Here is a 15,082-nt window from a genome sequence, read left to right on the forward strand (position 1 = left end):
TTCCCAGTTAGCTATGCAGACGATGGGACTGGGACGCATCCTGGACACACTGGGGTGCTGCCCAGCACATCCTGACACAGAGAAAGTCAGTGAATGCAAGGCACGGAGTCACGGGCCACACGCCGTGAGCACCATCTTCCTGCTCCAGGGACTGCCGTCGCCAGCAAGTGGCTGAGACAGGAGGCAGCGAGCAAAGCAAGCAGGCTGCAGTCAGGAGAGCCCTGAGGAGCACAGAGATGGGCAGCACGTGAGAAACACGGGCCCTGACACCGCAGAGACACAGACCGTGTGGCCACTCTGACACAGAACTGGAGGCTGGGAAGACCCGCCCGGAAAACAAAATGACTTCCTGGAGTCAGAAGTTGGGCGGAAGAAATGAAGGTTTCCACAGCAGTGCTGCAGGTGGAGGGATTTCCGAGACAAGCAAAAAGTAAAAAATGTAAAACAGAACCACAGCCCCAGACCTAAGGCACGCATGTCTGTGATGCCCCAGCACACAGGCCCAGGCACCAGGGTGGGAGACAGGGCTGGGCACCGCCGAGGACAGAGCAGAGGCCACACGGCGGAAACAGAAAAGAGAAGACTGACCCCAGGATCTGAGAGCAAACAACGTGTCACCTGGAGTTCCTCACTCGCCCAACTGTCAGGTAAATGAGATAAAGCGTTTCCAGAGCACCAAGTCTCAGCTACTTAACTTCTGAGCAATTTTTCTTCAGAAGCAACGGTCAGTGCACCAAGACGAGAACCCCGAGAGAAACTGGAAGCCTCCGAAAATACCTAGAAAATGTGCAATTCTGACAGTTTGGGACTGAGTTTGTAATAGGCACGAAGAAAACAATGGAAGACGAGGCCGTCACTAACTGAGGGAAACGGGTGGCTGGGAGAGGAAACGTGACACGCGTGCTCACACGTGTTCACCCACAGTGGTCAGGGAGCTGCTAACATGTGCTCACGCGTGTTCACCCACAGCGGTCAGAGAGCTGCTAACACAGCTCCGTCCAGAACGACAGATACCGATGAAGAGCACAGAGGGGCACAAGTGTCACAGTGTCACAAGCCAAGATCTCCTCCACAGAGAGCAACCAGCACCTCAAGGTGGGAAGTCCAGAGAGGACTGTAGAAAGTGGGGTAAAGTTATAGAATAACAGTGGGTTAAAATTATTTAAAATATGGAGAAAAACACCAGAAGAAAAATTAGAAGAGGTCAGTGGTTGCCTCAGGGGTGTGGCCAGCGTAGCCAGCGTGCTAGGGTGACAAGATCACATACCAGGAGCTCTGTGCTGGACACACAGCCCAGCCTGACACTGACAACACCAGGCAGGCTCCTGTTTTCACAGCAGGGGACAAGATGCTGCCCACCCCCGCCCTGCAGGACAGCCCCACCACAAAAATCATTCGGGGCAACAGATCATGGGCACTGAGATTCAGAAGCTCCGCATGGAAGAATTTGGATTTGGACCCACTGTCAAGAGATGCAGGAATCGGCAGCAGTGGGCCCGAGGTGGCCCGTGTGTCTCACCCTCAGATGGGACGGGAGAAATGCAGATGGAGCACTAGGAATAAAAATACGCACATACATGTACCCAACCAAGAAGAGGAAATCAGAGTTTGCAAAAGGCGAACAAAAGGATCTGCACCTAAACCACAGAGGAAAAGAGCAGAGTGTCCTCGGCAGGGACACGGGACCAAACAACCTGACATGCGTCCCCCACAGGAGAAGAAATAACAGGCCGGAAATAAACTCGCTGCAAGACAAAAGCTTTCTAGGAATAATACGCGCACAGAACTCTTACAAAGAAATACCCCAAACCGGCAGAACCGCCACCCCTTGCTGCAAAGACAAGGCGAACCTGGCAGGCAGGCAGAAAGCCCCGCAACTCACGCACAGAACACAGGTTCTCATTAGAAACTGTGAAAATCACACTGACCAAGGTCTTTGCTGGGAATTCTGTATCGTGAAAATACCTTTCAAAAATGAAGGCAAAACAAGGCTTTTCAAACAAACAAAAGGGACAGAGTTAATTATCAGCAGACTTGTGCTGCAGGGGAAAATAAATAAAAATGGAAGGGTGTTCGGGCACAAGACATGTGACAGCAGAGACAGGCCAGGACTGAACAAGGAACAGAGCCAAGGTCGGAGCGGCTTTCACGTGTAACCCGTCTCAGACCCCTGGGTTTGGCTGAAGAAACGCACAGCAATGGGCGGTGTTGTTTCAGCACAAACTTAAACGTATGGCAGGATGGGAGGGAGGACTGAGAACCACGTTACTGCAAGACTGTACGTTAAGTGGCAGAACTTTAATGAAGATAAACTGGGATACACTAAAGATATATACTGTAAACCCAGGACAACCACTAAAAACATTAGAAAAAGATGCAAAAGATAAAGCCAAAAGTGGAATAAATCACAATCGTAAAAAGTTTCATACCAGGGGTAGGGACGGGGGGGGGGGGGAGGGGGGTGAAGAGGGACAGATACTCGGTGACAGAAAAGGATCTGACTTGAGGTGATGGGCACACAACACAATCAACAGTTCAAATGCTACAGAGATGTCCACCTGAAACAAACCTATGTACTCATGTTGATCAATGTCACCTCACTGATTTTAATTTTCTAGGAAAAAAAACCAAGTGCTATAGAGATGTTTACCTGAAACCTATATATTCTTATTGACCAATGTCACCCCATTAAATATAATTTATGAATTTAAATAATTTTCAATGCAAAAGGCTGGAAATGAAGAAAAAGGACTAAGACAGGGGTCCCCAAACTTTTTACACAGGGGGCAAGTTCACTGTCCCTCAGACCATTGGAGGGCCGGACTATAAAAAAAACTATGAACAAATCCCTATGCACACTGCACATATCTTATTTTAAAGTAAACAAAATGGGAACAAATACAATATTTAAAATAAAGGCCCTGGCCGGTTGGCTCAGCGGTAGAGCGTCGGCCTGGCATGCGGGGGACCCGGGTTCGATTCCCAGCCAGGGCACATAGGAGAAGTGCCCATTTGCTTCTCCACCCCGCCCCCTCCTTCCTCTCTGTCTCTCTCTTCCCCTCCCGCAGCCAAGGCTCCATTGGAGCAAGGATGGCCCGGGCACTGGGGATGGCTCCTTGGCCTCTGCCCCAGGCACTAGAGTGGCTCTGGTCACGGCAGAGCGACGCCCCGGAGGGGCAGAGCATCGCCCCCTGGTAGGCAGAGCATCGCCCCTGGTGGGCAGAGCGTCGCCCCTGGTGGGCGTGCCGGGTGGATCCCGGTCAGGCGCCTGCAGGAGTCTGTCTGACTGTCTCTCCCTGTTTCCAGCTTCAGAAAAATACAAAAAAAAAAAAAAAATTAAAATAAAGTACAAGTAAATTTAAATCAAACTGACCAGTATTTCAATGGGAACTATAGGCCTGCTTTTGGCTAATGAGATGGTCAATATCCGGTTCCATATTTGTCACTGCTAGCCGTAACAAGTGATATGACGCGCTTCCAGAGCTGTGACACGTGCGTCCCGCGTCACCGGAAGTAGTACTGTACGTGAGAGCTCTGCGTCGCTCTCTCACTGACCACCAATGAAAGAGGTGCCCCTTCCAGAAGTGTGGCGGGGGCCAGATAAATGACCTCAGGGGGCCGCATGCGGCCCGCGGGCCGTAGTTTGGGGACCCCTGGACTAAGAGATGGCATCCACTTGATGCTATTACAATGTCAGGCTGCAACCCAACCACACCCATGATCACCTGGGGATCATGTGATCTAATGGGGATGATCTGAATACACCAATTAAGATGCAGAGATTTTAGGTCACAGGACAGAGTAAAGGCCGACATGTTGTGTTGAGTGCCCATGAAAGTAGACTGATGGGCTCTGACCATGGTGGTGGCCACTCAACTCCACACATTCGTCAGAACTGAGAACTGCACACAAAATGAGTGGCAGACTGTGTGTGAACTGTGCCCTGATCAAGCCAACAAAAAGGCAACAGAGAGAAAGAAGAACTAATTTCACAAGGGCTGCTGCCACCTAAGGACAAGACAGGCTGAGCATCAAACGACAGAAATAACCTGAGGGAAGAGCAGCGGCTGCAGCTCTGCTGAGTCCCACATGAAACAGCCACAGCGATGAGACGGCAACACCCACGCCTGCAGACCACAAGCCCCGTCCCTGCACCCACCAGACTCTGGGGGGGGCCTGCCACTGACCCTGCTGGGCAGGAGAAGGAAGGCGAGGCGGTGTCCCCAGACCCAGGGGCAGGGTGGCCGCAGAACATCCAGGCCCTCACTGGGAGGTGGCAGGGAGGCCGAGAAGAGCAGGTGACCGGGGAGAGTGCTTCCCAGTGTGGACGAGTCCACGGGCTGCGAGACCCTGGCTGTGTCCAGCCTGCAGCACTCTCTAAGTGGCCTGCACAGGGACACTGGAGAGAGCTGCCCACTGAATCAGGACAGGACAGGACAGGAGAAATGAGGAAAGAAGACTGAGCCTGGTGCTTCTCAGAATCTTTGGTTTCAAGGTTGTTTTACTCTTAAAATTACCAAAGGTCCCAAAGAGCTTTTGTCCAAATGGGCCATATGTATCAATTTTTAGCATACTGGAAATTTAAAATGTTTAAATGTTAACTTATTTTAAAAAGCAACCCACTGCCTGACCAGGCAGTGGCACAGTGGATAGAACGCCAGACTGGGACACAGAGGACCCAGGTTTAAGACCCTGAGGTCTGGCCCTGGCTGGTTGGCTCAGTGGTAGAGCGTCCGCCTGGCGTGCAGGAGTCCCGGGTTCGATTCCCAGCCAGGGCACACAGGAGAAACGCCCATCTGCTTCTCCACCCCTCCCCCTCTCCTTCCTCTCTGTCTCTCTCTTCCCCTCCCGCAGCCAAGGCTCCATTGGAGCAAAGATGGCCCGGGCGTTGAGGATGGCTCTGTGGCCTCTGCCTCAGGTGCTAGAATGGCTCTGATTGCGGCAGAGCAAAGTCCCAGATGGGCAGAGCATTGCCCCCTGGTGGGCGTGCCGGGTGGATCCCAGTCGGGCACATGCGGGAGTCTGTCTGACTGCCTCCCCGTTTCCAACTTCAGAAAAATACATAAAAAAAAAAAAAAGACCCTGAGGTCGCCAGCTTGAGCACGGGCTCATCAGGTTTGAGAAAGGTTCACCAGTTTGAGCCCAAGGTCGCTGGCTTGAGCAAGGGGTTACTAGGTCTGCTGTAGCTTTCTAGTCAAGGCACATATGAGAAATCAATCAATGAACAACTAAGGAACCGCAACAAAGAATTGATGTTTCTCATCTCTCTCCCTTCCTGTCTGTCTGTCTCTCTCTCTAACTCCGTCTCACTCTCTCTGCCACACAAAAAGATAAAAAAGCAATCCACTGCTGGACCAGGGGTGGTGCAGTGGATAAAGCGACAACCCAGAATGCTGAGGTTTCTGGTTTGAAACCCTGAGGTCGCTGGCTCTGAGCACAGGTGGCTCAGTGCGGGGCTGCTGGCTTGAGTGGTGGAATCGTCCACATGATCCCAAAGCTCAGCACCTTCAGCCCAAAGGCCACTGACATGAAAAGCCCAGAGTCACTGGCTTAAGCAAGGGGACAACTGGTTTGGACCCAGTCAAGGCACATACAAGAAGCTGAATGTACCACTAAAGTAAAAGCAACTCTGAGTTGATCCTTCTCACCCTCTCTCTTCCTGTCTCTCTCAAATACGAAAAACACAAAAGCAATACACCTACTGTATGCTAATATAAAAGATGTTTTAATGAAAAAACATTTGACAAAACAAAAAACCTTAATGAGACCAGTAGCATAGTTACCACGTGATTCAATAGAAAGTGGGAGCCTTACTAACACTTCTGTGTTGAGAACACACTGTGGACACTTCCTTACCACTACTATGCCAAAACAAACGCAGCTACTTCGTTTCTATCATTAAGTTTAGAGAGGCAGGGAGGGAGAGAGAAACATGGATTTGTTATTCTACTTAGTGAGGTGTTCACTGGCTGATTCTCTATGAGCCCTGACCCGGGATCAAACCTGCAACCTCATAATATTGAGATAACGCTCTAACCAACTGAGCTCCCCCCACTGGTGTATCTCGTGCACTGAATGACTGCAGCATCATGGAAATGACTGACTCCCCAAGTCACACTGATCTTCACACGTACGAAATGTCACCATGCCCTTTGAGAAAAGGTGTGAAAGGCACGGCACTCCTCAGCACTGTGAGAACAGTTGGGACCCACCAACTCCAGGAAAGGATCCCATGAAGATGGCCCATGGGGCCATCTTGAACACCAACAATAATGAAACACAAAGAATTAAAACCCAGCAAATACATTCACATACACAACTCCACAGCTGTATTCAAAAGGAAAAGGCGGTCAAGCTCAGCAGGGCTGGGGAACAAGGAGTGGGAGCCCTGTCCTGCAACTCTGAGTCACCAGGTGAGGTGACAGTGTCCTCATAAAACCTCCCAACTAGTCAAACAACCAGGGACCAACCACCCCACTTTAAAACTTCCAAAGAACACAGACATCAGATAAAGAGAGCTGACAGCCCAGACGGTCTCAGGCTAAACACCCCTGTAAATCGTATACAGGAGTCGGGTGGAGCTGGGTCCTGGCTGCACCAGATGGTGGGGCAGGAGTGTGCTGAACAGCACCAGGAGTGCAGGACCCCAGACCAAGACCACGCAGTCAAAGAGCCCGCACTGTCCACAGGTAAACTGAAAGGAAAGGAAAGGTGTGAGTGTGTGTGTGTAAATCAAGACAAATGAGCAACAGTGTCTAGGGTTACACATATAGAGGGTGATACTCAGAAAAACTGGGAACACTACAGAAGTCTTTAGGGTCCGGTCCATGTCCTGACCTTGTGGTGGCCATTAGTGCTAAGCCTCAACAAACTCAGCCAAACATTTGTCTCGTACTGTTTTCTGTTTCATGTTACAACAAAAACGTTCATAAAACACTAAATACAGAAAAGACTGTGAGTTCCCAAGATGCTATGGGGGAGGAAAAGGGGGGACAAAAATCATGTCACACCAGAAGTCACTGGGGCACCAGATTATTATTCAAAGAGTGAACAAGACCGAGACGTAGCTGCCTACGCCATCTATCCCACATGATGGGCACCTCAGGACCAGACGCACCAGCAGATGGGGGAGTCTTTGTGCCAGAGAACCCCAGCATGGCTGCAGAAGGAAGGACAGGCTACAAAATCACCACGAGAGGACAGCCTCGGGTGGCAGTGGCCGAGGACAGGGACACTGTCAGGTGAAGGCTGAGGAGCTGGAAGAGGCAGGCGGCCCCACACAGACCCCGATGAGCATCAGCACTGCTCCTGACGGGTGCCAGGGAGCTCAAGCAGCTGCTCCTAAGCATTCTCGGCAAAATTAAGTCAAAGCAAAACTAAACATCGAGTGCCTGAACCTCCTCAGGTCTTCAGACTGAGCATTCAGCCCACAGGGTCTTAGGGACATGACTGAACAGGAAAGAAAGCTACCAGCCACCCAGCATCTGGGACGGGGTCCAGTTCATCCAGATCTTTGACGGGTCAGCAGCATGGACAGGAGTGGCAGGGAGTGTGGGTAAAGAGGCAAACACACAGGACAGCCTGCAACAAACACCATGAGAACTTTGAGGAAAAACCTAACAAGACAGATTTTTGCAGATACATCTGACTGGGAACTAGGCGCTCCATAACAGGAAGTTACTGCCATCTCTGTTTTGTGAGAAATGTCCTCCTTTTTATAGAGAAAGACAGCCTGAAATATTTAGTGGTAAATGGAGCCAGCTCACAAGCAGGACGAGGACGGAGGGAGGGATGAGTCACAGCACCAGGGCTGGCAGAGGCGGGCGGTAAGTTTGGAAGGGCAGGACTCTGAGAAAAGTCCTCATGAGACGGTGGATGGCGTCCGCAGAAAAGCTGCGTGTGACAGAGTGTGGGCAACTGGCATCCACGCCTCCAGCTCGACCTGCCGTCTTGACCTGCCGTGGAATTTACAGCAAGGTCAAAGCCCTGTGCTGAGGCCTGATCCCGGCAGGCCATACGCACCCAGCACCGTGGGCACCGGGCCTGGGCCTGGGCCCCACCCACCCCTCAGCATCTCTGCTGCCGGCCCACGCCGCACTCCTGCACAGGGGCCCCTGGCCCTGCCTCCGGCCCCCTTGCTAAATGAAAGCCAGCGCTCACCTCGTGATCCACGCTCTCCGTGGCCATGCACTGGTTGTTGGCCAGAGTGGTGATCTCGCGGCTTTTGGGGGTTTCCATCCGGCAGCTGCAGAGGGGTACTTCCTGGAGGCCATCCATCTCCCCGGCATCGGGACCATTAGCCAGCCCTAGAGTCACGGAAACACGTCTGAGCGTCACTTCCAATGGGATGTGTGACACGATCCCCACCTTGAAGCACCGTCCAGAAGTGACCAATCGCACGTTCTCTGCAGAAACTTCCAGGGCACAGAAACACAAGCAATGTGGTGGCTGAGATGGCAGCACTGCTGCAGGGGCACAAGTCAGAAGCACCCAGGGGGATGGGAAGACGCTGCCCCCCCACTCCATGCCACTGCAAGGCCCCCAAGGGTGACGTGTTCGTCCTGTTCTCAGGGCCGGCACCTGTGCCAGCTTGTCCCCACCTTCAGGCTCTCACCCTCATATTCCTCGCCTGCTTTTAGGGTTCCAGCCACAAAAACACTGAATTCCACATGGAAGGGCCTGGGATCAGCTATTTCCTACTTCTGCAGCGGGCAGGAGAGCAGGAGCACCAGGACACGGTGAGTGAAGCTGGCAGCGCTGTGTGGGGGAGTGGGGCTGGGACCCAGACTGGCTTCTGGGCTGGGCAGTGCTGGCTGGCTGTCAGAAAGCCCCCTCGGGGCCCTGGACGGTTGGCTCAGCGGTAGAGCGTCGGCCTGGCGTGCGGGGGACCCAGGTTCGATTCCCGGCCAGGGTACACAGGAGAAGTGCCCATCTGCTTCTCCACCCCTCCCCCTCTCCTTCCTCTCTGACTCTCTCTTCCCCTCCCGCAGCCAAGGCTCCATTGGAGCAAAGATGGCCCAGGCGCTGGGGATGGCTCCTTGGCCTCTGCCCCAGGCGCTAGAGTGGCTCTGGTAGCGGCAGAGCGACGCCCTGGAGGGGCAGAGCATCGCCCCTGGTGGGCAGAGCGTCGCCCCTGGTGGGCGTGCCGGGTGGATCCCAGTCGGGCACATGCGGGAGTCTGTCTGACTGTCTCTCCCCGTTTCCAGCTTCAGAAAAAAAAAAAAAGAAAGAAAGAAAGAAAGAAAGCCCCTCGGTCCGGCCAGCAGCTACAGGGGTGCTGACCCCAAAGGAGGGAGCACCCCACGTCTCCCTTCTTGTGAGGCGACTGGAGCAGAAACACGTGGAGTTGGTGCTTCCGCCCTCAGCACGGCTGTCCCCACCCCTAAACCGCATGTGCGAGTCAGAGGGTGCCCTCACTGCTCCTCTCCGCCCTGTCAGGGAGCTGAGGGTGGTCACAGCAGAGACGCTGGGGACACAGGTCGTCCACGGCTTCGGCAGGAAAGGGCCGGCACAGAAGGCAAGCAGGAGGGCGCCTGCCCCTCGTGATGTCACCACATCCGTCCAGCCAGCCCCTTGGTGACCCCCAATGCGAAGACTGATGTCTTTCCTTCGTGGTGAGAGCAGACTTCTTTGGGAGGAGGCAGGTCAAGGCAACCTCTGTCTACAGACTGGAACTGAGTCCCCCAGCTGATGCTGCTCAGCCACTCCGTTTGAACAGGGAAGACAGACTGTGCAAAGCTGGCTCGGCTGAGGAGGACAGGGCTGCGCTCAAGGTCCCGGGTCCGTGGATTTGGTTCCCACACTCGCACACGTGGCAGTGACTCTGATGTCTCCTGACCTTGGGGTGTGTCCCTGCCTCCAGCAGCCGGAGCCACCAGATGTCAAAGGAACAGTCCACGTCCTACTGGAGCATCTGCTCTCACTGAGCTCTGCCAGTCCTGCCTGCCCACATGTCCACATCGTCTGCCGGGATACCACCACCCTCCACCTCAGCTCACAGGCCTGAAAGAAAGACAGCACGGCCGCAGACATGTGCACAGTGACATGCACTGGCGCACACACTCTCAGACTGAAGCCTGGACCCTGTGGACTCTACCCACACTGTCACTGTCCTCGGCACCTGCCTCAGGTGCACACCATTCAGGCTCCAACGAGCCGGAGGTGCTCCATCCCTCCAGCAGCCAGTCTCCACAGCTGCCTCCCAAATGCCCAGAACTCCAGCGAGACAGAGCAGACGGCACCTGAGCAAGGCGCCCAGGCCCTTCAGGGTGCTGGTCTGCACGTCAACGGCACTGTGGAGACGGCAAGGAGCTCCCCGTCAGGCGAGTGACTCAGGGACTCAACTTACAATGTCACAAAACCTCAGGGAGCCTCAGCCCAACCTCTCCTGCGCCTCCACTTTGGCACTCACTGGTTTGGCCCTACTTAACAGGGACAGGATATAAACATTCCCCGTGTGTCAGCTCCAGCACTTTCTACCATTCAGCTACAGCCACGAGCCAGGCCCACAGTGAGCACGTCTGAGGGCAAGAGCTCCCCCTGCGCTCCGCACGCAGCCCCTCTCTGACCCTGCGCACGGCGGCTGAGGCAGTTTGATGAAATCAAATCCTATTTCCTGGTTACATGCAAATCTCACAGCAGGGCTGGGAAACTCAAGCCCTCGGCATGACACTCTTCTGGAGAGGAAGCCTGGGACACCGCTGGGACTTGGTGATACTGGAGATAAGCTCTGCTTCATTTGGTGCAAGAAAAAGAAAAGTAATCATTTTTCTGCTGAATAAGCCTTCGATGTATGTTTTCAGCTAAAGAGGTGATTTCCTAAATTAAAGAGGTGATCAAAATTCCTCCAGCGTTCAAACCCTAGAAAGCTAGTTACTTGTTCTTAAAAGAACGGCTGGCCCGCACCCCAGGCCCTGGGCCAGCAGACTCTCTCAGGAGCTGCTGAGCGCCTGCCACTCCACATCCCCTAGTAACTCGAACACGGACTGTGTTCCACTGCAGAATGGGTCTGCGTACTGTCAGCAACCACCAGGAGACGTGTTTCAGACAACCTAACCCAGCTCAGAGGTGACAAAGAAGTGTGCCACCTGTGTGTTTCCTGAACCAGCCAGGGCAGAGGGGCCTTTCATCAGGACTGCGGCACAGACACATGCCCGGCCGACGGGCACACCGCAGGACACCACCGACAAGCTGCTCCTGCCCAAGATGCCTGCTACATGAGTCCGAGGGTGTCCAACCCAGGATGCTGTGGTGACACGGACACCTACCCGTGTCTCTGTCCAGTCACCCTTCCATTGCTACCACCAGGGCACAGCACGCCAAAACGGAGCCAATGCCCAGCAAACAGCCAGACGGTGCCCGCAATGCTCACCTTCTGCTTGTGAGGGCAGCGTCCCCTTGACACGGAGATCCAGGGAGTCCAGAGAAACCTCCATGTACCCCACACTGTCCCCTGGCACCACCGGCTCTGCACTGCCCGAGGACGACGTGTACGCTTCAGAACCTGTGTGCAAAGGCACTGTTGTGAACACCACGTCCCCCCCAACACGGTGCTGGTTCACTGTCAACGCCAACCAAACGTCACTGCGGCCCAGGCCCCCTCCCTCTCCAGCTCACTTCCCATGCTCGTTCTCTCTCCACAAGCGTTCCTGGGAGGGAGGGTCTGTGTCAGAAGGAGCGAAGGCTCAGATGTGACACAACACCGGCCAGAACAAAGCTGACGGCTTCATCGAGGAAGCAGCTACGGCATGGCACACGTGTGTTCTGTGACCGTTACTTTCAGTAAGACAGAAACCATGACTTGAGAGTTCAAAGATCAACTGCTGAGACATATATACTCAAGAAACAGCCACACGCGCAGACACCTGGGACCAGGACAGGAGACGTCCGCTGTCAGACCGGGTGGTTTATGAAGGGGCGGTGCCCCAGAGGGCACCCCGATCAGAACATGCTCAGGAGAGGGCCCGCCTGGCCCCGGCACTGCCAGGGCGCCTCGCTGCGGAATCTGTGAGACGTGTGCGCTGACACAGGAGAACCCTAACACTGCAAAGGGCAAGTGCCCCAGTGTCACACCAACCCTGAACACACTATCAACCATCAATATGTGAGCTCAAGGACCATCAATACATGAGCTGTAACGCAGAGGGGTGTGGCGTCCAACCTCTGAATTCCTGCCATACTCTGCACTAGTTCTGGGACAGACAGAAGGAAATCAACCACCTGTAAGAAATCATCACCAAAAACTTGAAGAAGGTAAGTCATCTTTGTGCAATTTTAACACTTCCCAGAAAGAAATGTAACTCCAACTCCTGCGTGGATGTGTAAGTGTGCATTTTACACATTCTAGCCAAAAGGGCAAAGACAAAGCTCCTGCCCAACACAACACCTCGTCTCGGACCCACCACGATTCCATCAGCCACCAGCAAAGCCACAGCGAGTGTTCTGATCTGAGAGGGTGATCTGTGACAGAGAAGAGGAGGACCCGCGAGGGAAGAACACGCATTCAAAGGAGGCAGGTGTGCTCCTGGTGAGTCAACAAGCCCCACCAACACCAACTCCAGTCTCAGACTGAGATGGCCACACACAGCCTCCTGCATTTCAGGGGATGGCCTTGCCTCCTGACTTCTGTATAGCAAATCTACTTCTGTGTCAGGGGAAGGTAGAAGAACGGCTGAAATCATAATTATGGAAGATAAAATCCTGAAGATCTGTGGTGCAAAGACAGACAGATGACACAGACTAGAAAGTCCAGAAATGGCCCGCATATTTCCAGCAAAGATTAAAGGGTAAAACAAGGAAGTCAACTCAGCCAGCAGTGCAGGAACCACTGGGTACCCCTCGTGTGCGGAACGAGCGCTGGACCCACTTCACGTCCCAGACGCTAACTCAGAATGGACCAGGGACCATGTGGTCGGGTTAAAACTATGAAACTTCAAGAAGGAAACATAGGACAAAAATGTCCAGACCTGACATTCACAGATGTCTGAGATCACAGAAAGTATGAATTTAGAAAGAAAATAGTTATAAATCAGACTTCAACAAAACTAAGCTTTAGGTGCACGCATCCAGAGACCATGCACCTGACAGACACTGAGAGAACTCAGCAATGCCTGAGCAAGCACACACGTGACTTCAAATGAACAAAATACAGAAACACCTTCTAAGATAAGACATGGAGTGCTAAGCGTGCAGCCCGGGGTTCATGAGAAATGCAGTGAGGCCTCAGTGGGGCACCCAGCAATGCTGAGACCACAGCCTGATACGGCCAGGCTGGCAAGGACACAGGCACCGTGTGTCTGTGTGCTGCGGGGGCAATAGGGGTTTGGAAACCAGTTTCCTAAAGAGTTAGACACACAGCATATGATTCAGCCACTCCAGCCTAAACACTCACCCGGAACAAACAAGAACATCGGTTCAGCAACGACTGGTGTGCAGCGTGTGCTGCTGCTTCACTGTGACAGCCAACTGTCCACCAGCAGGTGAAGGATAAACACACGTGGACGGCTATGGCCTGGAATCCCTTTCAGCCACCCACCGATCCCTGCGGCCCTTTGACCGTGGCTGAGTCTCAGGTACGCACAAAGCAGCCAGAGACACAGGCACCTGCTGCCCCACGATCCACCCGCATAAAGGTCTACAGAGGCAGAGGTGCTTGGGGTGGGGAGGCCGACAGGGCAGGGGCCCTACAGGTGGCAGGGTGCCCCCGACAGGGAGTGCGCAGAGGCCTCACCAGCTGTGCACCAAGTGACAAACCCGTGTCCACTACGAGTCCTCTGAAACAAAGCTGTGGCAGTGACACTGTCCCCCCCATCCCCAGGCCTGCTCGCCTTCTGGGTTTGAGGGCCACTGGCTTCCCTGCCTTCCTTTTAATAAAATGACTTCTGGAGCAAGGGAATCTCACCAAAGGGCTGAAAGCCACCAAGTGGGCTGAGGTGCTGCCCACAGGACTCTGAGAGTCCATGCAGGCCACAGAATCCCGTCACACGGGGCAAGTGATAAATGGTCCCCAACCGCTTAACAGTCAAGGGAGCCAGGGAGTCACAGCTTTGCCCAAGGAAACCACGTTAGGGTCACTGAGAGCCTCTACCAGAGGACTTCAAACATCTCTTCCTGTTAAGCAGCTGGAACTCCACAGAGCCCCCCTCCCCCCAGGCTGCTGCCCGCCCAGGCCCGTCACAGACTTGCGTTTACCTAGCACACAGCTTGGCTTCTTTCTGTTTCTCCGCCTCCTTTTCCTGGTCGGCTTGATCCAGGGGCTGTCGGGCTTCCCTTTTCTCTTGAGAAACTTCTTCTTGATGCTGGACTCAGAGCTCTGAAGACCAGAAGGGCAGGAACAAGGAGAGCTCAGCATGGGAGCCCCAGAAAACTCAAGTGCTCAAGTTTTGTTTTCTTGCAAAATAAAGTACCTGCCGCAACCCGATTCTGCAACTAGAGGGTTAATTCCACTTTTAGAGACTTTTCTGGATCCCAATTCTTAGAGATACCAAGGCTTTCCCCCAATCATCACTCTAAAAGCTCTATCATTTTATAGACAAAGAACAGGAATGGAATGTTTGAGTCTTACTCGAGTTCAGCACAAAAAAAAGTGCATGAGAGAGTCCCACTCAGGAGCTGCATGGGCTACGTGAGAGAGCAGAGGCCACCACAGGTGCACACGTCACCAGAGAAGGACAAGCAGTTGTCTCACAGACAGGAAGTCTGTGGCTTCAGACTCTACGTCCAAATCAATGATCCAATGCAGAGCCAAGAAGAGAGTACGATGGATTTGACAGTTAAAGATTTTTTTGAGCGTGTTTCTAAAATCTTGGTGACAGGCATCTACCTGGCACGAATGACAGAGACGCACAGCATGAACCACCAGCCCCTTGTACCTGTCTAACTCAAGGGTCTCAGGCCCCCTGCCTATGTGGACAGAGGGAGATCGAAAAGAACATGTTCACAAGCAGAAAGACATGCCAGGTGCAGCAGCCGGCCTTTCTGCCAACAGCCCTGGGGCCGGAGCCTGGCGTGGGCACCTAGGTCTGACTGCAGCCCCGTGGTGCGGGTGCTCCGCCCAGCGTGGCCCTCTGAACAGCCCGCCACC

At 53.6% G+C, this 15,082-nt stretch overlaps 1 protein-coding gene across 9 annotated transcripts in view; it reads right to left on the minus strand.

Moving 5' to 3' along the window:
* EHMT1 (euchromatic histone lysine methyltransferase 1) overlaps window positions 1–15,082 on the minus strand; it is a 146,877-nt gene that overhangs the window by 40,046 nt on the left and 91,749 nt on the right. For all 9 annotated transcript variants that reach the window (XM_066366555.1, XM_066366556.1, XM_066366554.1 and 6 more), the window contains exons 8-10: window positions 14,191–14,311; window positions 11,372–11,503; window positions 8,161–8,306 (exon numbers count right to left, since the gene is read on the minus strand). In XM_066366555.1, coding sequence (XP_066222652.1) covers window positions 8,161–8,306; window positions 11,372–11,503; window positions 14,191–14,311 — 399 coding nt within the window. The remainder of the gene's footprint in view (window positions 1–8,160; window positions 8,307–11,371; window positions 11,504–14,190; window positions 14,312–15,082) is intronic.

Source organism: Saccopteryx leptura, chromosome 2, assembly GCF_036850995.1.
Source record: "Saccopteryx leptura isolate mSacLep1 chromosome 2, mSacLep1_pri_phased_curated, whole genome shotgun sequence".
NCBI classification, from domain to species: domain Eukaryota; kingdom Metazoa; phylum Chordata; class Mammalia; order Chiroptera; family Emballonuridae; genus Saccopteryx; species Saccopteryx leptura.